General features: G+C 34.9%; 1 protein-coding gene across 1 annotated transcript in view; it reads left to right on the top strand.

Moving 5' to 3' along the window:
* The window catches only part of COL25A1 (collagen type XXV alpha 1 chain), a 429,426-nt gene that overhangs the window by 359,987 nt on the left and 42,037 nt on the right, over nt 1-27,402 (top strand). Inside the window, exons 13-18 of the mRNA XM_063107468.1 lie at nt 715-768; nt 2,700-2,726; nt 5,225-5,269; nt 11,861-11,893; nt 12,327-12,362; nt 17,017-17,061. Coding sequence (XP_062963538.1) covers nt 715-768; nt 2,700-2,726; nt 5,225-5,269; nt 11,861-11,893; nt 12,327-12,362; nt 17,017-17,061 — 240 coding nt within the window. The remainder of the gene's footprint in view (nt 1-714; nt 769-2,699; nt 2,727-5,224; nt 5,270-11,860; nt 11,894-12,326; nt 12,363-17,016; nt 17,062-27,402) is intronic.

The following is a 27,402-nucleotide window of genomic DNA, read 5'->3' as shown; positions in this document are numbered from 1 at the left end:
GTACATGTTTTTGAAGGTGAGTATGCCAACTTATTTGTTTATTCCTTTTTGGCGGCTGGCCAGTACGGGGATCTGAGCCCTTGACCTTGTTGTTCTCAGTACCACACTCTCCCAAGCGAGCTTACAGGCCAGCCCTGAGAATGTGAATATTAAAATGGCACAATTCCTGCTCTCCAGATGATGTAGAAAACATTCTTAAAAATCAATTAGTTTGTGGTGAAACTAAAACTGCTCTAAAAATAGTCTATTTTTTAAAAATTAAGAAGCAACTTTACTACTTTCAGTGGGAAGAAGAAAGTTGTCCAGTAGTTGAAGCACATAGTAAAGGGCTTTGGGAATGTTTTTAAGTGAGAATAAAAATTCCAGTTGATATAAGTTTGAGCTACATGGAAGCATAAAGGGACAGGGTATCTTTCCTTTGCTTCTGGACATTTCAAGCGGCTTTTCCTCTTTGGAAAACAGTAGCTGTTTCAGAGACTAGAAAGACTGGTATACGTACATCATCCTCTTTCTAAGTTGGGAACATTTTCTATCCTAGTAGCCATGATCTTTTCCCCCAAGTCCTGTTATTCAATATGACAATGAGAGCTATAAATCTGAGTGTTCTATTCTAATTATTTTTATAATCAAGTTGGAGGGTTATCTCCTCTAGTGATCTATGTAATGCATTCATTTTGTCTATTTTTCTTAGTAATATTTATTTTTTATTTTGAGGGTGAGCCCGGGTTACCTGGAACAGTGGGACAGAATGGAATACCAGGGCCAAAGGTTAGTACAAATAAAGCTAAGCTGAGTAATTTGACACATGAATTTCCTGAAATTGCAAGCTCTTACAATTTTTTTTTTTATAACCCACTGGTTGCACTTGGACGGAATTTTTTGTCAATAGCATAATATGCTGCAGCATAGAACTTGGTGACTAATGAATAAATTACATTTGTGAATCTCATTAGCATTTACAATACAGAAAAACAAATAGGATATAATTGTCTAAAATCTTTATTCTAGGATACTTAAGTAACATGAGAAAGCTCATGATTCAAATATTACCAGTGTCATTTTGCCACTTAATGAGCACATAAAAACGTAAGTCATGTCTAAAGTTTGCACATCTACAAGACTTACTAAGGATGATGTTCAGAGTGCCACTATGGCTTTTCCTCAAGATTTTGCCACCTTCAACTCTGATACAACATAACCAGTTAGTCAGATGAAGAGCAGAATAAAGATGTTTAAAATTTAAAAATGGATGTAGTCTGAATTACTAAATAAGGAAAAAATGTAATGATTTTGGGTTTTTTTGGATTGCAAGTTTTCTTTGTTTCTTGAAGAACAAAAGAATCTGTTAAATATAAGAAGATTGGTGACAGTTTAGTTTAAACCAAAGAGGCAGACAAATCCCAACTCCTTTGATGAGGGAACATCCCTTGAAGTACAAAACTAATGTTTAATCCCATCAGCTGTGCTGGTGTGTATCCATACCCACAGATGCCTGTCAGCTGATTTTACAGATCACATTGCTATTGACAGGCGCCTAGGACAAATGTAACATTTATAGACCTGTCCTTTGTCCTGCAGGAGAGGAAAGAAAATATTCCTTCTGGGACTATAGCCATTTTCCTGTCTTCTTCTCTTTCTTGCTCCATGCTAAAAAGCCAAATGATAGGACTTAATGCTTAATGCATGTTCACAATGCTATTCTTGTGTTGCCTGGCAACCATCAGGATGGATGGTTATGCAGTCAAGGTGTCCAGAAATTCATAAAGCCAAAGGGTCAGGATGAGTTCCAGGGAATAAAAAGATTCTTGCCTTCAAACTGACTTCTAGAGTGAGTTATCATTTTTTTTGTAAACCACAATAATTGCCTTATACCATCTTTTTTAAAAAGCAGTCTGATCTTATAGCAACACTCACTCAAGCTTTTCATAGGGAAATATTATCATAATGTATATGATTTACTTTAGAACTTTCTCACTCTATTTCCTGTCCTTTCCTGGGAAAAATGAAAATAAGATTCTCTTCAGAGCATCCTTTTGAATTTGAATCCTCGTGCTATCCTGGTCATCATTTTGAGTAAGGGCATTTCTACTGAACAGACTTAAATTCTGTCCCTTCTAGTGTCTTTCCTGAAGGTACGAATGCCTCCTGAAATATACCTGATCTGGAACATACTGACTATCAGCACTTAAAGAGAGTTCATGACATTGTGAAGGGGTCCAAACTCAGGACTGAGTGTTTATGATTGTGTTTGGGGAAGATGGACTGGGGAACTACACTCCAGACCTCTGAAATAATCCATGCACCAGGGGATGCTTTGAATAAGAGGGTTGGTGGAAGGACAAGCTAGTCCAATTTGGGCAGAATAAAAAGTAATAGACTAAAAAGCCTCTCAAGATATTGAATTATCACACTATTGTTCTCCTTAGTGTCCCCAAAGCCAGTTTCTGGATGACAAGCTTAAAATACATTTATTTGGTCCTGTAAAAGCAAAGAATTAAGCTTATACTTGATATTGATAGCCATACCCCATTCTCTAGGAAATTCATCTTACCATTTGTTTTCATATAGAGACTATGTATAGCCAAAATACAAAGTGTCACACATGATTTATCTGGTATGTTCAATATTCATTTTGTTCGATGTTGCTTAGTGAGGTGTTCTATGATGCAATGTCACCCAGTCTCTGTTCTTTTTCTCAGGGAGAACCTGGAGAACAAGGAGAAAAGGTGAGAATGATGCTGCCTGTATGTATCTCTTTTTTTCCTCCAAAGAGGTACCCAAACTGAACTGGATGGATGGATGGATAGATAGAGATGATAGATAAGTAGATATAGATATAGGTAGATAGAATGACCACTGTTTTTTTTTTTTTTTTTTGGTTTGTTTCCAAACTTTTAATTAGTGAAAAGAGAAAATAGCATAATTCTTATGTATGGACAAACGTTTGAGTAAAAAGGTTTAAAGAAATGGAGAGAAAGGGAGCACATTTAAGCATTCTGTCAAGCTTTTAAATGGCTTTCAAAAATCCCTAGGCCTGCAAAATCTCTGTTTTCCCTACTTGCTAATGCCATTCCAATACTTTTCTAAGCATCCACATCTCTCTCTACTGCTTCTTATGTCACTAAAAGAGTACAGATGTTTACCTGCAGCAATTATCTGAAAGCTACCCCAGAAAGAATTCCCATAAAAACTAAAAAGAGGAACAAAAGAAGCAGGTTGCTGCATGTTAAATTTCTCTTAAACTCATTTCCTTACTACTTTGGGGCCTGTCCTGATTATTTTTAGACGGAGTGCATATTGTGGCTCTTATTTTCCTGGTTCTTGTGCTGTTTACTTTAACAGTGCCTCAGAAGTGTGCTGTCTAAATAGGAAACTACCGAGATAGCACATGATGCTCTTCAGAAGGGATATGATCTTTCTGACAACTCAGTATTATAACCTCTAATGCCAAAAGAAGATCACCTAAAGATCAAGAAAGAGTCTTCAGGGTAACTGTATTTATCAGCATCATAAGGCAAAAAGAAAAAGGCACTTATTTAAATGGAAGAGGAGCAAGATAGATAGAAAAGGCAGTCTCCTAAGGGGACAGTTCATCCAAACCCTTCACTTCACAACCCACTCTGAGCCAGTTTTCCTAATAAGAAGGATTGTTTTGTTTGTTTTGTTTTTTAATAAAGGGATTTTCAAGCAGTTTTTAAAAAAGCATGCAAATAAACTGTCTATCAAATGTCCCTCATAGCAGATGATCAGTACATTTATTTGGCATCCAACAAGGTCATGGTAATTAACTCGAAATTAATTAGTGTTCAGATGACTCTTTTGTTTAGAAATTACAGAAGGACAAGGAGCAGTGCCAGCACCGTTCCGGGGTTCATCAGATGAAGTGGCTCAGTCTCTTAGGGCCCACTGTGGCTCTTCCATTACCACAGACAAATGCCTGGGCAGGTTAACTTCACACTTATTTGAAAAAATAAAAGAAAATACAGAGAAAAATAGTGACCCGACGTTCTCTTTCTCCTCTCCCAAAAAACCATTGTTAATAGTTTCTATCTTATTTTAAGGAAATTTTTAAATGATAGAAAAGTGACATCGTACAAAGCTAGAGAGAAGGGCATTCCAGCCTGTGGAATATCTGAACAATAATGCATTGATACTGCTAACGGCTGTCATTAATGGCTTGTAATGTGCCAGATACCGTCCTAGTTGCTGTACACACAGTATATTCCTTATTTTGTATAATCGCATAAAGTATTCTTGCTCTTACTTTACACATGAGCAACTTATCGCAAAAAGAATTTCATTTGCCCGGTAAGTACTGGAGCGGAGCTCAGTTCTCCCTGGCTCCAAAGTCCATGACATTTCCACTACAATATGCTGTAAGACTGAAATTAAAGAATTCTGAATTTAAGGAAGCAAAGCATGGATAATAAATGAATGCTTTTCTTTAAAATGCATTGCTTTGTAGATAGAAAAGAGATGTCAGCGAGGGAACAGGCGTAGGAAGTCTCAAAAAATAACAAAGAATGCACAAACTCGTTAAATTCATTCTCCTGTGATTCAAAAAAGTTTTCTAATAAAATATAAGTATTCATTTCACAAATGCAAACCATGTAGGCCCAGATAAATAAATATTCAGCTCACGGATCTTGAGGACCTTGTCATATACTTTGAGATTTGAGATGAGCTTGAAGACAGGGTAGGATTTACACAGATAGAAAGGAAAAGAGAGGGTAGGGGTCCAGATGGCAGGAATGGTATGGAGGGTGCAGAGATGGTAAGGTACATGGCATACTGAGGGAATTGTCAGGAGAAAACCTTTGTTATAGTGGAGCTTTGCGCACAGGAGAAAAGAGACAGAGTTAGGAGGCTTAAGTGTCTGAATAAGCTATTAGAAAATGACAGACAGATAAATTGCTGCTTTCTGTTAATGTGATAGAGTAGTTTAAAACTATTCAGCTGTGTTCATTGTAACAAAATTTAGTTTATTGATATCACCATATTCATCATAATAAAATTTATTTTATTGGTATCACCACGTTCATTGTAATAAAATTTATTTTGTTGATATCAGGCATCTGGTCAAGTAAAAGTATATTAACTCTGTAGAACATTTGCAACAGATTTTAATGTATAGTGTTTATGAAAGAAACTTAAAATAATGAAAAATACTCTTTGCTTAATGTCACCAATATATTTTATATTCATTGCTTTTTTCTCTTGACAGGGAGATGCTGGAGAGAATGGCCCCAAAGGTGACACAGGTGAAAAGGTACAGTTTTGTGAAATATGAAAGGGTGTGTGTATGAGCAAGAAATATTATTTCGTGTATATGAAATGGGAGATTTTGAGATCGGTGAGAATAGTTTAATATGATGAAGTCAGAAATAATTCTCCAAGATTAGAAACCATTTAAATATTTGATTTATAAAAGGTGATTATTCCACAAGGTTCTGTTTACAAATTTAAATATTTTGAAAGTAAGATACTATGTCAAAAGTTCCAGAAAAATGTGTTGCTAAGTTTCCAGTAATATGGCTTTCAAGGAATAAAAATACTTACTCATGTGAAAATCGGATACTCCCTTTACACAGAGGACTGTAAAAATAGTGTTCCTAAAGTGACTCAGTTTGTCTCAGTTTTAGGAGGGAACGTGTCAGAGGATTGGGATAAGATTTAAAAGTTTGATTGTAGATGAATGTCACTTAAAAGTTTGATGGTAAGTGAATGTCGATGAAAATTTGCCTTAACTTGAAATTCACTAAATCTGAATATTTTGTCATCCTTTGTATTACATCGTTAGCATTTATATTGCAGTAGTCTGTGACATGTCTTCCTGCCTGTTCTTTTGTTGTTGTTGTTGTTGTTCCCTCTCTGTCTACCATTATAGCTTTTGTTTGGATTAATACTTTACAGACATCTCCAACACAGAAAGGATATTTTACTTCGCTTGTGCTATGTGTTAAGATTTAAGGAGAAGAAATAACAAAAAGAAAAAAAAAAAGAATTAGGAATATCTTTTGAGAAACTGAAAATAGAAGTCAGGTGGATTTTAATTTAAATCAAGCTAAGTAACTGAGTGATGAAAAAAAGAATTATTCATTTAGGCTTACAGTTGAGAATAGGACTATTTCACTTTGAAAATTATTATAGTACAGATGGATAATGGTTAGTTATAAAAACATATCCACAAAATAAAAAGAAATATATCTTTCCCCTTCTCATAAATATTAACATAAGTATTGCTTGGGTGGTAGTAAGAAATTAATATCACCACGTAGCAATTGTGTTTTTATTTGAGGAATAGTCTAGAAATTATAGTGTATTCTGAGTTACATGTAGACCAGGATTTCCCAACCTCAGCACTCTTGATATTTTGGGCCAGATAATTCTTTGCTGTGGGAGCTTTAAGACGTTTAGCATCATGCTTGGTCTCTACCCTATATCAGTAGCATCCCCTGAGCTGTGACAACCAGACATGTCTCCAGGCATTGCCAAATGTTCCCTGGGGAACAAAATGATCCCCGGTTGAGTACCACTGCTGTAGACCCATTTTATTTATCTGCCATATTTAAGTATTATGCTGCAATCAAATGACATGAATATGTTTAATACAAATGAAACCGTTGATATACCTTGACTATTCTTGAAGTCAAAATTTGAAACCGTAGATATATAAACCTGGATGTTAGGTTTAACTTCCTTGTTTTTGTCTAAAAGCAGAGGTCAGCAAACTTTTTCTGTAAAGGGCGAAAAAATTAGTATGTTAGGCCTTGAGGTGATACAGGGTCTGTCACAACCACTCAACTCTGTCATTGTGTGAAAGCAACTATAGACAATATGTGAACAAATGAATGTGGTTGTTTTCCAATAAAAGTTTATTTCTGGACAGTGAAATTTTGATTTCATGTAATTTTCACGTGTCGTGAAATATTATTGTTATTTTGATTTTTTAAACCATTTAAAAAGTAAAAACCATTCTTAGCTCATGGCCTTGTTAGGTGGACAGCTGGATTTGGCCACAGTTGCCAACCTCTGCTCCAAGAAATGAAATATTTTGTACAGAGGGCAGTTTCTTCAGGTGAAAAAATTTATAACAAGTCTGAACTACACCTATGTGGATTTATGTAGAGAATTTTATACTTTAGAAGATGTATTTTTAAAGCTTCATTTTTAGAACATAGACCAATAACTGTTTTTTTAATCACACGTTTTTTGAAATTTATTTTCACAATAGTAAAGCAAGTTTTTTCTTTGAAAAGACCAAGGTCATCTCAAAGGAATACTATTCTTATTTTATGTATTAATGCAAATCATTTACCATACTGACTCACACATAATAAACGCTCAATAAGTGTTAGCTTTTCTTACCACATGGAAATTGAAATCAACCATTTCTTTTTTTTTACCAAAAACTTTTATTAGTCAGCTGAAATTAAGTACAAGAAATGCTTCAGTTAAAACGGAAATCATTTCTATAAACTTTAAATGGGTCTAAACAGGGGATTGTAAATAGGAATCTGTAATGTGTATAATATGTAATCTGACCCTGAGCATTCATCCCAAGAATGCTGTAATTGGAATATAATTTTTGATGTGTTTTTTAAACATTTCCTGCTTCTGTCATATAATTTGTTTTCAGCATGTTGGAAACACTCTTCTCATGGCCTTTGTGTTCTGTATGTGAAACTCATTCATCATTTACCAAATTTGAGATGTAAAATCAAAAAAATGCATCTTTTCAGCCATTGATGTAGTAAATTACGTCATTGATTCACTTTAATAGGATTTTTTTCCTTTTGATCCAACTCAGTGCCTTTGGATGGTAAAGCAATCTAATTCTTTCCAGACTAATCGTCTGGAAATACTGTGGAACTATAAAAGACCACTAGGCTGGGTTTTCTCTGTGGCCAGCAACTACAGTGCACTGTAGGTTTAAGAACAACCTGCCAAAGACTGATTTCAATCATATGTAGAGTTACTATAGAAGGGTTATGTTCTACTCCTTACGGTTAATCCCACCAACAAATGTAGACATAGATTTCTTATCTGTGTCCCCCCACTTGAAAGTGGGTGTCTGTGTAGCACACTGAGTGGTTTGACCACACCACTCTGTTATTTACAGTTGTATCTGTTGCTTCAAAAGCTATACCCTCACATTCTTGGCATTACCTGTCTGTGTTTCCCTTTTCTTGGCTCCCCCAGTTTCCATTCCTATGTGTATATGCTGCCTTCTTTACATCCACACAGCATCTTTGATTTGCATCCTCTGAGCCTTTTCAGAAGCCACACCATATTTGAAGCCACCAACCAAATTGCCTTCTTTTCTTAAAATCACATCTTGATGTCTATCTTAGTGGGCCCTCCCACCGCACTCAACACCGGGCCTTCTGTAAGTTAGCACACGCTTACTCCCTTAGCTTATGACACTCCTACTCTCTGTCCTGCTCCTCCAAATGCTTCACCTCCACTGCTGCACTTCCTAATCCTGTTCATTCTTAAGTCCACTGAAACCTGGGTATATATGTCATCTTGGAGCAGCCTTTCAGTCTCCTCTGGATTGTTAGGTCACCTGCTATATGCTCCCACAGCACTCTTTATAATCCCTTTCATAACTCTTATCATGGCTTATTATAATTCTTCGTTAAATTAGACATCCAGCTCACTGAAAAAGAAAACAAGCAAACAAACAAAAAACTGTTCTATTCCCAGCACCAACCCAAGTTCCTGGCATGTAGTTAGAAGTTAGGAAATGCTTATTGAATGAACAACTTTTTAAACGATGTTTTACTTTAAATTATGTCTTATTTTCCTTGGATGGTGGAATTAGTCCTGCACCATGCATTGCCTATCACTTCTGTGTATACGCAGTGACACAGAATTTCCCAAACATAACAGTCTCTTCCTAGCCCACGTTTAAAAAAAAAAAAAAAAACTAAAGAAAGAAAAAGAAAGTATCTTTCATGCTTTCAACTGATATATTTTTGTATGACATATGTCAGCAAGTGATATTGTAAGTGAAGGACAAGGGCGGAGACTGTAACTGCATTGCTCACTATTGTCTTTCCAGCACCCACATCCCTGCATCCAAAACATACCCAGCAAACAATTAGTGCTCAATAAATATTTATTGAATTAATTAATGAATGATAGGCGTAAGTTCCACATTCACTTTATATATCCATATATGCTTTACTATCACATACATACTTGTATTATCTACTGAGTGTTGTGTTTGAAAATAATCACAAACAAAAACAGAAACTGTGTTTGAGTTTAAAATGATAAAATTTATTTACCTCAAGTATCTTCTCATAGTATTTCTACATCTATGAATAATGCTATGAAAGTTTTTATTTTCAAACCAACTGACTTATGAAGCTAAGAATATATTGAAGACATAATGGGGTTTTTTCTTCCCCTACTTTAATCCTGTATTCATTTTCACTTGAGGGGGAAGGAAGATTAAAAACACACACTGTTTTATTTCCACTACTTGCAGCATTATCCTTTAAAATGTTTAACTTATGAACGTCTTCCAGCAGTTGCCTTGCCACTTGAAAGTTATAAAAATTCCTTGAGATTTCACAGTTCTAAATTTTTAAAAAGAGAATAAAAATATCACTTTTAGTTGTCCATCAAATGAAACAGCTCAGATTTCCACAAATAAATCAGCCTTTCAAGATACTGTTCTTTTCTTTCCATCCACATGCTGTGAGAACTAAATCCAGCCTTTATTCTCATACAGTGGATTATCTAACTACTTTTCTTTAAAATTCTAAAAAAAACTAACTACAGTTAATGTAAACAACTTCCTTTTATGTATAAGTTTACTACAACCTTTATACCCTGTTCTCAAAATGAAATAAGCCAACCCTTCTCTTATTCTGAGAAAAAGAACATGGCAGTAGAATTTAGTAATCCTCAAATTCACCCACCAGTTGTTTCAATTTCCTCATTTGTTGTTAAATAGAAATAGTAATATCTGCCCTATCCCATGGGAGTTTTGTGAGGTATAAATGAAATGAGAGAAGGAGATTTTTAAAGTCAGAATTGCTTTTATGAATTCAAAGATCTTATTTTGCTAAATATTACAATCTTGATTCTTTGGTGTTGATAGCTTTTAAACTTAATTTAGTAAAAATAGAAATAAGTATTACTTTATTAGCCACATTTATTTTTCTTCCCTTTTGGAACTCAATTGAATGTTAATGACTGGGAAGAGAAATCAGTATCATTTTATAGTGAGACGGCATTTGGTGTTCCCCTTTTCTTTACGTTTAGTCATGTTTCAGTTTTTCCTTAGGTAATAGCAATTACAGATGTCAGAGAAACTCATATTTATCTGTTTCCTCAACAAGCTAATTTACTATTTCCTACTTCTTAAAGCTTTTTATTTCTTTTTTAAAGGTATTTTTCATTTTGATCCCTCACTGCTAACCTGTTTAAAAAATTCTTCTTGAGATTTGTTCCTTCATTCACTATATATGTATTGAGCACACACTATGGGCTGGGCTCTGAAAAGAAAAACAACAAAAAACCAGACGCAGAACCTGCTCACATCAGCTGAGCGTCTAATGGGGAACAGACAGTGAATAGGCAGGAAACATAAACAGGTAGTTACAAAGTGAGCTGTGCCAGACATGGGCAGAGCTGGATGCTGCACGATAAGATGTGTGCATGAGGGGGCATGTGTCTGGGTTGGTCGGTGGAGGGTTCTTTGAGGCAAAGCCACTTGAGCTGAGACCTGAAGAAAGAGAAGGTGCCAGCCATGGGAAGAAGGGAGAGGAATGGAGGGAAGGGAACAAGTGCTCCATGTGCAGAGGCCTGAGGCCTTAGGTCTGTCTCTAAAAGAGATTGATGAGCAGCTTCTGGAACCTAGAACAAGGGAATAGGCCCCTGGAGCTCCCTGAGCATTTGTACAGATGAGACAGCTGAGGAAATCCCAATGTGTGCCTTCCTCCAGTAAGTGTCTCTATTTTCTTGACAGTCTCAAATGACTAAGTATTCCCCCTTTTCTTTTTCCTTCTAGCATGTTCATGGGACAGAGAGGGCTAGAAGGAACTTAAATATCTAGGCCCTTTGTTCTATTATCCATTTTCTCTTCTCCACTAGTCCCTATCTGCTTATTTATAACATATTTGCTTTAGAAATGTAGCCACTCTCTGTGAAATCTGGGTGGAATACTTGCTTTCTAAAAAACCGGATTCTGTCTCAAGACTTTCTCTCAGAGCTTACGTGTGTCCCCCTCACCTGCAAGTCATCCATCATCCTATTACTTCCTTGTTGACCGTGTTATGAAGAAAGAAGTGGAAAGTTGGAAAAAATGTGCCGGGTGTAACTGTGACAGTGCTTCACGAGGAGGAAAACAAACTGACCTGCTGCGTGGCTTTTTCCAACTCGGCATCATTAACCTTCTGGCTTCATCTGTTGAACCTTGACTTTCTGAAGACCAAAAGGGTCAGGGAACTCCTAGTAAATGATAGCTGATGACATAAATAAATCCCAGAAACAAAGAAAACCAAAAGTTCCACATCACTATCATTTACTGCTTCAGAATGCATTTTTAAGCACTGTATCAAGGGAACAGATTCATATTTACATATTTGTATTTATTTCAAGGAATATAGTTTTTAGATATTTTGCATTCAAAGTAAACCCATGTTTTTAGGAATTAAATTGTTTATCTTGGAAATTGTTGACATCTTAACAGTTGACTTATTGGTAGAAAGTCTTGTGGAGCACAGTTAGGTCCATCCATGGGGTCTCTTTGAGTACCTGTGTCGGTAATGGTTCTCTCGGTGTTTGTGATGTTTCCTGTTCCCATAATTTGTAGCATAATCTCTCATGGGTTTTGTTTTAGGGTGACCCTGGATCATCTGCTGCAGGAATTAAGGTAACTATCACTTTGCAAGTGTTCATACCCCAGGAGTCATAGTTTTGATTTTTATGAGCCTCTGCTATCTCTCCCCTTTTACCAACTTTGAGGGTTATAACTCTGTTCCTATTTTCCTGCAATAATTGGTTTCCGAAGACAGTGGGGAATATCTGTGGGAAATCTGATGAAGGCTTAAATAAGAAGCTTTGTCTTTTCTTCCTTTTCTGATTGGTTTTTATGGAAATGTGGATTTATATGTAGGCTATAGTTATATTTGCAGCAAGAAAAATTTACCTATGTCTAGTGAGATGTGGAGTAAAAGAATAACGTGAACAAAGTGCATGTGATCAAGAAGGACTCTAGGCCATCTTTGTGAAAGTGCCCAGAGGCCTAAAGATTATGGAAAATTCTTAAAAGACTGTCCCTTTCATATTTGGTTTTCTTTGGCCAGGGGGAACCTGGAGAATCTGGTCGTCCAGGGCAAAAGGTAATCTCTCTACCCCTAGAGTGTTCTTACTGTCTCACATTCACCATTCTATATCAACTATCCACTGTGTAGTAAGAAAACTATTATTGCAAAATGATGCAGGTTTCATGCTTTGCATAGAGTATTTTTGGTTGTTTTGCATTTTTAAAGGTCTTCATGCTGACAATAGCAAAATATGAAAACAAACTCTGTACATGTAAAAACTCTGTACATGCTTTATGAACTAAAGTCTGCAGATGCTCAGCTATTTGAAACTAACAAAGATCAGTTGGATTGAAATGCCAACAACTTATCTTGCATGCTTAAAAGTAATCTGCATGTGTCTGTCTTTCATGAGAAGGAATGAATGTTTGCTTAACTGTGTCAATGAAAATAACGGTTCTTTAAAAATTGTGTTCCTTTTCCTTTCATTGCAAGTGCTTCCCCATTGTTAATTTTTTATGCAAATCGTATCTATGTGTGCCATGAGTGTTATGTTATACAAAAAAACTTTGTTAATAAACTAAATTTTAGAGACACTAGCCATACCACTTTAACTAACCAATCTATGCTTTACTTCAGCAATAAATTAGAGGACATGCTGTGAACATGTTTAGATTTATATACTCATTTGAGTCTGAGGCAGGAAACACATGTTAGCAGTTTATCCTCTGAGCATCTGGATATGAATGCCCAGTGCAGTCAGATTTTAGATAACAGATATATTGTAGTTAACAATTAAATGTGAATTTCACATTAGCTTAAATCTCTTAAGATCATGACCCTGCCTTTGTCTCGCAGTAGCTATTGTTATAGACAAAAATATGAATAGAAAAAAATAGAATTTACTCATTAGCAGAAAGGGGAAGAAAGAATAAATCCCAAGACAGTAGTGTGGAACCTCAAGACATAGTGAAATAGTGTTCCCACATTCTTGATGTCACTGATAGGATCATTGCTTTGTTTCAGACACTTAGGATGGAAGTAATTTTTGAGTAAATCTTTCACATTTTTAAAACATTTCTCTAATTTAAAAACATTTTTCTCTTGAAACTAAGAATCTAAGAGTAATGATTCGTGGGGACCAGTTTCAGGTAAAGTTGAGACTTTTCCAAACAGCCCAGCAGAACCCTACGAATTTTATTTAATTTTTAAGATTTCCTACTGATTCCTTATTTAAGGAATATACTAAGAAATACAGTGTCTGCTTTAGTTTGAAAAGAAACTAATCTTCTCAGATGATCTAATTTTAGGTCCCTTAGTCTTTAAAAATTAAAAACTAAGTTTAAACTGCTCTCCAAGTCTGTGATTTGCTTAAAAAAAGAAAAAAAAAATCTGCAAGACTATTGTGTCTCTAAAACATAAACCAAAACAAATCTGCTAGAATCTTGTATAGTTTCCACTGTTTTCAGAGTGGCATCTACAAATTGATTTCAATTATTAATGAAACATTGCTTTATCATGATTATTTAGAAATATAGTTTAGATTTATTCTGGAAGTTAATAGGTTTACACATGGAAGTGTTGGATTTCTTTTGCATTTCATTAAAAACCTATTTTAAATTATACTTATATTGAGAGGAGTGGACTCATTACAAGCTTACAACCCATCTGAATGAATATGTGCCCTGAAATGAGCATCGTCTTTTTCATTAATATTTAGGCAAGACTCTACCCTTTGATGCAATCTTACTTTCCCATAGTGTTATGACTTCCTTTGTCTAATTTTGGGATCTCACGATACTTACCCCAACATTGACTTAAAAGTAAAGTACTTCCACACTTGCTGTTTACTTAGGTTAGAAAAATGACAAACTGAACTGAGTACAGAATCAATTCAAGAGATCTCTGAGGCATTTTTCTTGCCATTGCAGAATTGTGGTGTGAATTCATTGGCACTTAAGCTCCTGCTTAGGGACATGCCTAGAAAAATACAGAACATCACGACACAGCAAAAAGCCTATTGATTAGCTTTCCACTGTGTTGTCTTTTCTAGCATCAAAGTTTAACATCCAGAGTAATATTCATACTGTAGGGATGATTTCATTGGATTATTTTCTTTTTATAGCCTCAATAGTAGAGTATGTGATTGATATGTGCATTGGACTGTACATATATATGCTTGTAAAGTGAATGTGTAGATTTATAAAATAGATATTGTGTTTCATCACCTAATTCTTTCCTTCCTAACTTCTCCACATCTTTTTAAAATATGTATTTTAATTTTAAAGAAATAAAATTCCTTGATCCCCCATCAGAAGGGACCCTCACAGTTGAACTCTCTGTCGAAGTACAGGGCACCGTAGCAGGGACGTGAGGTGAAAGCAGAGTCCTGATTTTCAGGGTCTCCTGTAAGGGAAAGTGAAAGATGAAAGGGAAAGAATAAAGAAAATCAAAAGTATAGTGTATCCATGTAAAGGTTAATCTACTTGGACAAGTATTCTTTGAATAGAATAACAAACCAATTCTTAACGGTGACTCAGATTTGACCTACTGGCTGTGCAAGCCCAAGACCTCAACTCAGAGAAGCTCCTCAGCCAAGGAGTGGGCAAGAATGGAGAAGTGAAATGAAAACCTGTCTTCTAGTTAGAAGATAAGCTTTCATGGTATAAAGATACAGAATTGATGTAAGAAGAACTGTCTTCCTAAAAATGTTATGAAATGTTCCACAAAGGGTAACATTAAATATAATTTTTTATTATGTCGACTACTACATTAAGTAAACATAAATTTGGAAAGGTCAAATTTATAAAAATCCAAGACTATGAAATATGATTTTCTGAAATATTTGTTCACTAAAAAGTACATGTATGACCTAACACACATACATACACATATGATATAGGGAAAAGCTAAATGCTTAATGTCTCTTTAAGTATTCCATCTACATTATAAAATACTTCATAATGTGTTATATATCTTTCTCATTGTTAGAAAACATGGATGTGTGTCTGTGTATGCATATGTGCATAAGTTATCTTTCTTTAAAGTAGCCATACAATCCTGTTAATTTGGTGGGAGGAAAGGGTGTGATGAGAACTCCTCTTGGAAAATAGCATTACAACGTATGTATTTCCATAAATGTTTCAAATAGGATGTCTCCAAAATAAATTTGTGGTACTTCTCTAAAATCATACAAAGCTATAACTTGTCACCAGTATGTTTACTTTCATTTGTTGCATATTCTACTGCAACTCACTGTTTTCAAGGACCTTATAATTTTTTTTAAGTAAAAGAATTTTCAGAAAGATATGTATACAAGCCCTTTCTACTAGATCCTCTTAAATTTATTGATTGAAGGGCGAAAGGGAAAGAAAATCAAATGTATAATGTTATATCTGTGTAAAGTTGAACCTACTTGGACAAGTATTCTTTGAATGGAATAACAAATAAGTTCTTAATAATCATCCTTTCTTCTCTGGCTTACTCTCATCTTAGACTTATTGTTCACAATGCAAACTTTCATTTATATAGTTTTGAACAGAATAGTTTTTCTTTTGCATTCCTGAAGTCCCTTTGACCTAAACTGTCAAGAAAGTCATTGTTTCTTTTTTGTCTAATCACACAGCTTAAACAATAGTATCTGAAGTCATTTTGTGATAATACCAGAGCAAATCATGGCTCTTCATAATTTGAAATTAATAATATTAAAGATGGAATGTCTGTTGTTGTTAGTGGATTTTCCTTGGAACATTTAGATTTTTAAAAAGTATCTCCTCCTACCACTTTACTGATAGTTTAATGTTCCTGTCTCTTTTAGTATAGTTGTCATCCCCTTGACCATCATGAAATAATATGATCCTTTTACCTTCAACATTATTTCCACAAACAATAATCACTTCAGTCCAACACAGGGAGGACTTTCATTTTCTCCTGAGATTGCTTTATGCTTCTTTAGTGGAATTCAGGAGATTTTCTGAGCAATGTAACCTCTTGTCACCATACTTTGTGCTTAAAATAATGTAGACAATTATGTGAAAATGAGAAGGTTTAGCTTGACTCCACTGTGCTCACCCAAAATGTGCCACTTAATCTCAAACCTGTATTCAGGAACAGCTGCACGGTACCATTAGCCCTAAGCTGCTAAGCATCATTGCCCAGACTCAACAATTGTCAGAAATACAGGCTGGAGTTAAGTATAACCTTAACCATTCGTTTATCTTCTCATCATTCAGGAATGGAAAGGAAATCTTACTATACTTTTAAGTGAGCAAGACTTTTAATGCGTATTGTTTTGATGTGACCATCTGTTCATACAGCCAACTCTTGATTATCTGAGGTGAGAGAGCACTGGCACAGGATACATTATTGAAATGCACACATAATCCTCATTTCGGCAAATAGCTTCAGCCTCTGCAACAAATCATTTACCAAAGGAATGATAAAATATAGGAGTTCCTTCTCCTTTTACTCCTCTGTCTTGCCTTCTGATAGAGATGCCAATGAGCAGTGAACTGGCAGGAAGAGGAAAAATCTGCAAAGTGGTCAGCGAATCCCTGAATCAAGAGTTGACTGAACTGCATAATCTCACCAAACTTCTAGAAACTAGACAGTTTTTTTTAGAAATATTTATATATGCAGAAAGTATTCAGCTAGGAACATTTGCCATGTTTCTCTCCAGATATTATGACTGAGTGAATACTGTTCTATAATGCTGTGTGATTTTCCTGTGTAGGGTGAACCAGGGCTTCCTGGGCTTCCTGGACTCCCGGGGATAAAGGTAAATACTGCACTGGACAGTCGTGGCTTCATAGAACTGTAGTTATGAGAGTCACCCAAATTGGAAAAAAATCGGGGAAAGAAATAAAGCTAAAAATAAAATTCTGTTTCTTTAATACTTTCTATAGGTGAACCAGCTAAATTTTTTGATTAAAAATTAAGCACAGATATTGCTAACATTTGCCATTGCCATCTGGTCTGTATATTGTGCTACTGTGCCCCTTAAATGTCAGTGCCACTTCATTTGAAGACAGTCATTCTTTAAAGTCTAGAATATCTCTTTCCCTTCATATTTTATTGATAAGATCCTATCAGGTTTTGACCAGAATTAGTCTTAACATCCCCATAAATCTAACATTTAGGCAGCTGCTTTTGTGATTAATCCATTGTAATAATCCGTCTAACAGGTCTGTGCTTCCATTTCCTCTCAGTAATTCTCACTGCAAAGCACAAATCATATTGCTAAAATATTTTCGCCCCACACATATACTGCACCCACAAACCTGCTAAGTATCTTTTGAAATAATTGCTTAAAACTTCGTTTGAAAACATTGTTTTAAATGGTTCAAAACTACTTGAAAATATTCAAAGCATTTTTTTAAATTGTTTAAAATTTTTCACATGGCAACTGACAGCCTTTAAGTTCTACTGCTCTAGCTGTAGTTACTCTTTTAAAAGCTTCTTATTTAACAGCAACAACAAAATCGTATTCTAGAACTATTTGATAGGATAACATAATGTAAGTACAGTCTTTTTCTTACATTGTTCTCATCTTACAAAGTTTTGAATCAATATTTGGCATTAGTCTATTCTAAAATTAATATTCCTACTTCCGGTATGAGGGTTGTGTATACTATTTTATGAAGGGTCTACTTAGTGTGGGTTATGTGAAATAATGTGATCTTAGAATAAATATGTTAAATTCTTGAGTTCCCAGAGGTCATAAAGTATAATGTACAATATTTTATGAGTATATTTGGTATAATTAATAGTCATGAAAGCTATGTCTTCCAGGTTGGCACTCAGAAATTTTGGTCTGGCTTTTCAGTTGATGTTTCCAGATTAGCATCTTAAAAGTTCAGATATGTTATTTTAATGTATTTTTACTCTTTGGCTTCTTCAGTGGAAAAGTACACTCTATGACAACAGTTTACTCCAGAGCCAAAGTGACTTCCTTATTACATGATATTTAGCAAAAATAACTTGACAAATTAATATATGATTTCATATTGTAGAGCTAATTTATGGTAGTTCCTTAGTAACTTCCACCCATAAAAAAATTTAAAAGGTAGCATTTTACAAATGACTAGAGGATCATAAAATTTTAAAACAAATTAAGAAAATGATATTCAGCGTTAATTAAAAAAAAACTTACTAGCATTATAACTAAGGGAGAAGGCGTTTGAAAGGAGGGGCATGTAGAAGGGCTGGGACAGCATTTCTGGTAGCAGGTCCTTGTAGGTCTGCAAGGCTATGCTGCCAGTGCCAGCACCTCTCACAGGAACCTCAGTGCTTTGAAATCCAGTTGTCCCTTCTCTTGAGCTTGAGACACTTTTCTTGGTAAGAGAGGGGATTTGAGAATGAAGGAATTGCAAAGCCAAAAAATATTATTTCAATCAGTTCTACTTGTTATCTTATTTTAATCTTATATTCTCCACCGTGAAAAATAACCCACTGGACCCTTGGCATTTGCCTAGTCACCTGTGGAGTAGTCTAAATGTTTTGAACTTTTTCAAATTAGGAAGGATGTTGGTGAATTGCCACCTTCAGTAAATGCTTTTATTCCTAGAGTTATGGGAAATTTCCAGATGTACTTTGTTGAGATCATGTAGCTCTGATATTTCCTTTGTTTTTCTATCCTGACTAATGACTATAATGAGAAGCAGCCATCCATTGACAAACACCTCTTTCATTATTCACTAGAGATACTTTTCTACACAATTATCAAATACTATTGGGTAACTCTCCAGTATTTGATTTAAATCACAGATTCTATTTATATTTTAATAAACTTTGTCTTCTCACTCTAATGCAGCATGTGGGAGATGTGCTTTCGTTATAGTGTAGTAGGTGCTCAGTATAAAAAAGTAATTTTGAAAAGATCATTTAAAGACACATCGGGGTCATTAGTTATCACTGGATATTTATAAATGTAAAGCTAAAATTTATAATTTTATGATATAACTTCATTAACTTGGGATGTTCTTTATTCCTAAAAGTTACCTTCCTTCTATTAGGTAGCCACCACTGTACAGTTAATCATGATTGCATAGTTTGAATAAGTAACAATACTTAAAAGATGAAACCGCCATGTATGGCTATAGAGTGTGTGGTAGGAAAAACATTAGTCATAATCTTCCTAGACTTGTGTGTTTGTTTATGCTTTGGAAATACTTCCTGTTGCCATTCATCTACTTCTTATCTGCTGGTACTACAGAGAGCATTCAAATGCCATCCGTTATTTCTAAGACGCTGAGGAAAGCAGCCGTGACATACCAGGGAGGCTTTGATTCACCACCTGTTGCTCTCGGGGAATGGTTGGAAACTTAATGAGCATCCACATGCCTTCCATCGCTCTCAGGAAACGAGCAAAGTGTCTAAATACAGACAGCAGACTCATCTACCCATCACCTCAGGGTCCCAGGCAGAGGAAAGTGCTAATACCTTAGGCATACATAATGGAAGTCACTAAGAACAGGCATAACTTAGTCTGAAACTACTATTAAGCTTCTTGCAGAAGTATTCGAAAGCTTTCTCCCCATGTGTAAGACATTTGGAATTCCTATTTCATGCATTCATGGTTCATATAGTGTCAAGATGTTCAAATGAGAAAATTAAATTATGTACAATGTACCATGCAGACATCGATCTTCTGGAATAAGATCTAAGCTCAGAAAATTAGTTTATAAACAAGCCTTCAAATATTTTTTGATGGGTGAAAATTATTGTAACTAGCTCTTCTGATATTACGTACAAATCTGATTCTAGGTTCCTGTTTTTAAAGTTTTGCTCTCTACACTTATTTTTAAAATGTGAATATGTTACCTACTCCTTTTATGATTACGCAATCCTAGTAATTAAACAGTACAGTATAAAGCAATGACTTTAGACAGACCACCCATGTGTGGATTCTGATTCTAGCCTTTATTTACCCTCGGTGTGATGTTGGACAAGTTCTACAAACATTCTGTGCCTCTGTTTCCTCATAAGATGAGAATCATCATTGAATATAACTCAGAGGGTTGTGAGAATTAAATGAATTAATGTATGTACAGCTCTGAAAATATTGCCAAGCATATAGTAAATGCTATGTAAGTTTTGGCTATTGTTATTTTTCTTGGGAAAGCTCAGAATATTGGAAACATTGATTATGCACCTGCTTGTAGTCTTTTCTCCTGTGAGTAATTTTAACCTATAGAACATAAAGTCATCTATACTCTATCGGTTAATAGATGTAAGTTCTGAAAACTCCCTTAAGAGCAGTAAAATCACCTGCTTTTTCCTGAAACATATCATCACACTGTTCCCCTTACCCAGATGTGTTCTAAGGACAGTGGGTGAACGAGCACAATGTTCTTGGTATAACATGACACTGTCAAAGTTGTCTTTCCTGAAACTGTTCATAGGAAAAGCGAAAGGAAAACTTGGCACGTAGTAATGGAAATTCTCCAGGTACCAGTCAGTGTTGCCTGAATCCAGGACATTTTTTACAAATGTAGATTTTCAATGGTTTTCTCTTTTCAACATATACCACCAATATATCTCACCATATTCAGAAAGTAAATTAGGCCAAAAAAAAAAAAAAAAAAAAGAGAGAGACAGACAGACTATGATACAGTAAAAATTACATCAAGTCAGAAAGAAAAAATCACTTAAGTGGCAAAGAAACTTTTACAGTATTTCTTCCCTCAGAGCTCGATGTTCTTCTTCTGGCTTCCACAATAGTGAAAATTTAACATTCAGATCAAGAACTTGAGGACTGGGAGGGTAGGAGACAGTAACTAACTCTTTCTACCTCATCGTATGAAATCATCCTTGACACTAAATCATATAAGACTAACTCTTACTGGTGGCAGAAACATTTATTTTGGCATTCTTAGGATTAGGTATAGTGCTTAGTAGTCTAATAGAAACTTATCTCCTAAATCCACTAGAGGTTTCTCAGAAACACCAAACCACATTTTAAAAACAGCAGAGGAAAACTTTTGGAAGTAACATAGATTATGAAATGAATTCCTAAAAGAGAAAAATAAAAAAGAACAAATACAGGTTAAAAGGACAGCATTATGTCATTGTTACTTATAATTATTTCCTGCTTGCACGAAGTCCATCTGAGAAGTTGAATAAGAGAGCAATTAGGAAACGTATACAATTGGAAATCAGAGATTTTTAGAAACCATAATGAAACCTCCAATAAATACACTAAGTATGCTTTCATGATGTAATTCTTTAAAAAAAAAATCAGAAAGGTGTGTTTTCTGGATTTTAAATAGACCTGCTATTGTAGTTCATTTTCAACAAAGCCACCAAAATGTTTAAATTTCTACTCCAATTTGATCCTTAAGGGAAATAAGTGTTTTGGAGGTAGACTCTACTTTCTCATTCTTTTTTTCTCCCCAATAATTTTGCAAATCAATCATTACCAAAACTGGCTGCCTGGAGGTTCTTATTATAATAAATGTTCTTGCTGTAATACTCAAAAGCAGGTATCATGCTGACTTGAATTCTAATTAGCCTTTAAGCAAGAAGAATATTGTATGGCTAATGCATTCAGTGTCAGGACACATTAATCAAAATTATTGGTGATGCTTTTAGCACCCAGGCAAATCAGCACATATTTTTCAAGACCTGTTGTACTATTTGTTGGCCAGTGAAAATTAGATCTGCTTGGGAGTAATAAATATCATGGAAAACATGACTTGGTTTAAGCTGTTATATTAGAAGTTTTTTAGACAGGTTAACAAAATATTTTTTATTCTCTTAATTAATAATGACTTATAAAAATAAAATAAATGGTAATAAATGAAAAACCAGAGATTTTTCTGTGGGCAAGAACTAATCAGTTAGGACTTTCTGGCCACCATTCCGTTTAACAGATGGTGAGTTCTGGAAGTTTATAGGGAAACACCTGGTGAGCCATTTCTGTATGAATGAAGCTTTATCTTCCTTTCTTACCTTGACTAATAATCTCATCTAAGTGTTTGTTGAATATTCTCATCTTTATGAAGGAAATCCTTTATGTAAATTTGACAAAAGAGTGTTAGATGGACATTTATTTTTTTTTAAATTTTACTTTATCAATATACAATGTAGTTGATTTTCGTGTTCCTTTACCTGTTTCTCTTTCCCCGCTTCCTCTCTCCCCTCCCCCCCATCAACATCATATCTGTTCACTTGTCTTAACAAGTTCAAGGAATTGTTGTGATTGTTGTGTCTTCTTCCCCCCATCCCCTGTTTATTTGTTTGTATATTTATTTATTTTCAGTTCCTACAAATAAGTGAGAACATACAGTATTTCTCTTTCTGGCTTGGGTTATTTCACTTAATATAGTTTTCTGTAAGTCCATTAGATGGATGTTTAGAAGATAAAATAAGGTCGTATGAAATACTTTCTTGCTGTGTGTAAAATATGGGTTTGAAGACAAATCAGTCAAGATTTGGTTATGCAATTCTAATACTTAAAGAGACTTTATAATACTTAATGGTGTTCATTGTTAGATTTCAGAAATGTCATGTTCCTAATGAATATCCCTGCTTTGCCTTGCATTTTTGTACTATGGAAGACCAACTCTTTTTTTCTGTTGTAGTTGATAGAGATGGCAGTTGTTTGTGTGGGGTTTTTGTTTCTGTTTTTAGTTTTTTGGCTAGAAGGGTAGAATTTGAGCTGTTATCACAATAGACTGCTTAAATGTTTTTAAAGTAATAGCAAATGAGCTGAGGAAAATTAGCTTTAGTCAAAAGTCTTATCTTTAAGGCATCTTCCTTTTATCTTATATAGGATGAATAGGACCCACTTTCCTCTAGTTAAATCTTTTTGTAGTTTACTTTATTTGTATGTGCACATATTGCCAATTTATAAAAGATGAGAGAGAGAGAGAGAGAGAGAGAGAGAGAACCCTAATCAACAATGGAACTTTTTGTTTGATGCATAAACACAGTAATTTTTCAAATGTATTGCATAATAGTTACAGTGGTTTATAGTCATGGAGCTTAGTACTATAAGATCGAAGTCGTGACTGCCCAAAGGTTAGCAATAGTAGGAAAGGTCAATGTGAGACCATCAGGCCTTCCATGGTTGGTCACGTGAAGATACACGTCTGATTTCGGCTATAGTTACTCTCCATAGACTTGGTTCTGCACCTTTATGTGCCCTGGCTGTTTAAAGCTTTTGTTCAAATTAGCAACATGTGTCAGATTTCTGGATGGATCTGCTTGCTGCTGCTCCCAGCAGTGTACTGCTAGGCTTTAATTGTGCTTTATCCTGAATTAATAGCATTTATTCTGCCCTGCCTGAACCCCAGTGTCATTGCCAAAACCACAGCTACTCTATTATTCATCTTTTCTACCAGCTCAATACAAGGAAATGTGTTGTAGTCTTGGTATTGAAACCTGATTCTTCTCATTGATGGTGAGCTAAAAAATTAATGTAAGAATAACCAAAGGATAAAACTCATGAGGAAATCAGATGCAATATCCAGGGCAAGCCCAGAAAATTAGACAGAATTTTTTTTCAGTTTGGGATCTGATGCTGCATTAAGTCCCATTTAATAACAACTTCTCTGACAACCCATTTAGTCACTGGTTAGCATGTGTTTTGGATAGCAGAACAGGGTGCCAGCTATTAATTATGTATTAGTGATTAAAATTTTGGATTGTATTAAGCATTCTGGTAGTATTTTATCACCAGTCTTAGATTAAATCATAGTTTAATACTTATTTTAAGAGTTAGATAATATACGATAATATATTGTTTATTTTTTTCTGTTTGTCCCAAGAGTGGATCTAGTTGGACATTTCCAGGACCTGTAAAAACAAAACAACATAAAACAACAAAACCAAAAATAAATATTAAATCTGGATTTAATTGTTACCGTAATAGGGAGAGGATAGAAAATTTTCAGATGCCTCTTTCTCTCCGTCTTCCTCTCCCCTCTTGTCTCCCTCCCTCTCTCTCTCTCTCCCTCCCTGCATCACTCCACTGCTCCTCTTCCTGCTCCGCTTCCTTCCCTGCCTTCTTTTTCTCTCTCCCTTTAGTCAGACACCGACTCTGCAGGCAGTAACATTTTAAGATCTGTCAGGTCGCCTTCACTCTTTTTATTCTCTTCCACACACAGTCATCAGCAACAAGGTGAGAAATCCCAATTGACTTTGCCGTCTTGTTCTGCCTGATCACAAAAGTAAAAACCTAAAAGGCTCACTTGAGATGCTGGGTGAATAGAGAGATGGAGAAGATAGAATATATATATGAAACTAGAGTGTATATACGAGTGTATGTATTCACAAGGATATATATGAGGGTACTTCAAAAAGTTCATGGAAAAATGGAAAAGGTACTATCAATCTTCCCATGAACTCTTTGAAGACCCTCATTTATGATACTCTACTTGAGAGAAAAACAGATTAGCATAACTCCGAAATAATTGTTCAACTTACTCATGCAATTCACTGGTGCCCTGGCATTTATGACAAAGTGAAGTTTAAAATATTAGCCTTTCCCCCATTTTTATTAGACATTTTTGTTTTCTTTAAAAAGCACTAACAAGTCTTTAACTTAAAAGACTGTTCATTTTAGAAAATGTCATATTTTATTGTTTTCAATTCAGTAAAATAAAGCTATTTTGCTTACCGTTTGCCTGTTTAAATCCACCTTTTCCTGATGATAATAGCCAGCACCTACCCTTTTCAAAGGCTCTCTGTTTTATGTTCCCATTATTCCCAAAATGGCTCATTGAAATCATAATTCGAATTTTCTAATTCTGATAATAGCCTAGTAAAAAAGAAAAAGGAAAAAAAAACCTATAAGTTTATTTTTTTCTTCATTCAAAGTAATGTAAGAACTTAATTCTGTTATAGTTCCAACTTCATCTATCACGTCTGTCCCCCACAAGTGTCTGCTCTGACAAATACGTGTAAATAATTTTCAATTTAGCATTTTCCTATTTCCCATTGATTAAAGGAAATTGAATATGTAAAACAGCTGTGAGAATTATTATATATTCCAATATAAACAGTTATTTCTCTTGTTTGTTGCCCCGAAAACTTACGTAACTTTGTCTTTTTGTAGTCTTGATTTACTCCAAAGAGTTCCCAAAAGTGTTTTGTCTTTGCATCATATTTCAGTTGTTTTCCCCAACTTTCTTCTCCTGACCCCTACTCTTTCCTCTCTCCTGGTTAAAGAGAATTGTGACTAGTCATCACTGCAGTAGAGTAGCACTTGCTTATTTTTTTAATCGCAAGAAAGTATTTATATAACGTTGAGTTGTCATTGCCTTTCTCCTAAACATTTTAGAAGATTCTAAAATCTTTAAACTTTGCCTCAGTCCTTGTCAAAGAGGTAACATTTTTAAAAAAGATTACATTTATCTAGGGCAATTCAATAGGTATCATTTTCTCCTTTTCCTTCCAAAAAGGAAGAAAACTCATTCTTAGTAAATCTGTCACTACTCTGCCTTACACAGTTCTGATCTGTTTTGAACCTCTTTTGGTTTTGCAATCCTAACTGCTCTGGCAGATGGATATTGTCCCATAAAATAATGATATAGTCACATGAGAAAATTTAGAGTTACTTCTTGACAGAATTTGAAGAGGTATTGATAAAGCTCCAGGCAGGAGGAAGGTGACAAGAAGTCACCTTGAATGTTACCAATTAGGTTGCACAGATGTCATACTACCACTACTACTACTAATAATAATGATAGCTAACATTTTTGAGCCTGTAAGATAAAGGAAACAATAATGACAGACATTTATTTCACACTTAATTTATTCTAAGGAGAGTGATGTGTTTTTTTCTTACATTATCTTTTTTAAAAAAAATCTTTGTATTATATTTATTTTTTTCTTGACATATAATTGTATACATATATGGGGTACATCGTGATATTTGAGTGCATTATACAATGTGCAATGATCAGATCAAGGTAATTAGCATATTCATCACCTCAAACATTTGTCATTTCTTTGTGTTGGGAACATTCAAAATCCTCTCTGTTAGCTATTTGAAATTATACAATAAGTTGTTAACTGTAGTCTCTCTACAGTGCTCTAGAACACTAGCACTTATTCTTCCTATCTAAGCAAAATTTTGTTTACATTATCTTAAGTCTTAACTAAGCTACTCCTTTAAAAAGCCAGAACTTCTATTATTTGGCCTCTCAGGATTCCAGCTTGCGAAGTCAGGCATTAACTAAATTTTGCACTTTTTGTACCAGTAGTTCTCGAGCAGAGTCCCTTTACGCTCTTAAAAATTGAGACTGAAAGAGCTTTTACTTATGTGGGTTATATGTGTTGATATTTCTGCATTAGAAATGAAAACATAAATTTTTAAAAACCCGTTACATGTTAATTAAATAGCATGTTTTATGAAATATAACTGAAGTTTCTAAGATAAGACAAAAAAAGTTTAGCAAGAAAAGTGCATTATTATATACGTATTTCTACAAATTTCTTTAATGTCTGGCTTTAAAGAAGGCAGCTGGATTCTCATATCTGCTTCTGCATTCAATTTGTTGCAATTTGTTATTTTGGTTGAAGTATAGGAAGAAAAACCAGCCTCATACAGATATGTAATCAGACAAGGGAAGGTTATTTAATAGTCTATTCAGATAACGGTTGATATTCTTCTTTGACTCTACCCCAGATTTTACAGGTGGTAGTTTCTTAAAAGTTAAGTGCAATGTGGGATCTGAAACCATATAATGAACTTTTCATACTCTGTGCACTCATGAGGGAATGAAAGTAAAAAGGCAAATAATGTCTTTGTGTTATAAAAATAGTTTGACCTTAAAAACTCCCTGAAAAGGTCCAGGGGGACCCCCAGATGTTCCCCAGAGCACACTTTGAGAACCTGTGGTACAAGCTTGGAAGGGTGAGAAACAGCCCAATTAGCTCAAGACCACAGGTAGACATATTCATGCTTATTTACTTCAACAACTGTTTTTGAAGCCTGAGAGAGGAAAGAGACCAATAATTATCTCCTCCCCATCCTGCCAAGATATAGAGAGGATGGAGATAATGTCCCGAAAGTGATTTAGAGCTCTGGAAGTAAATAAACAAAACACTGTGATCCTAAAGTTAACTATGCTATTTTCCTCCTTGGATAAATGGAAGTAAGAATTGTGTC

This window comes from Cynocephalus volans, chromosome 9, assembly GCF_027409185.1.
Source record: "Cynocephalus volans isolate mCynVol1 chromosome 9, mCynVol1.pri, whole genome shotgun sequence".
Classification (NCBI taxonomy): Eukaryota; Metazoa; Chordata; class Mammalia; order Dermoptera; family Cynocephalidae; genus Cynocephalus; species Cynocephalus volans.
This window is presented reverse-complemented; position numbering and strand designations above follow the sequence as displayed.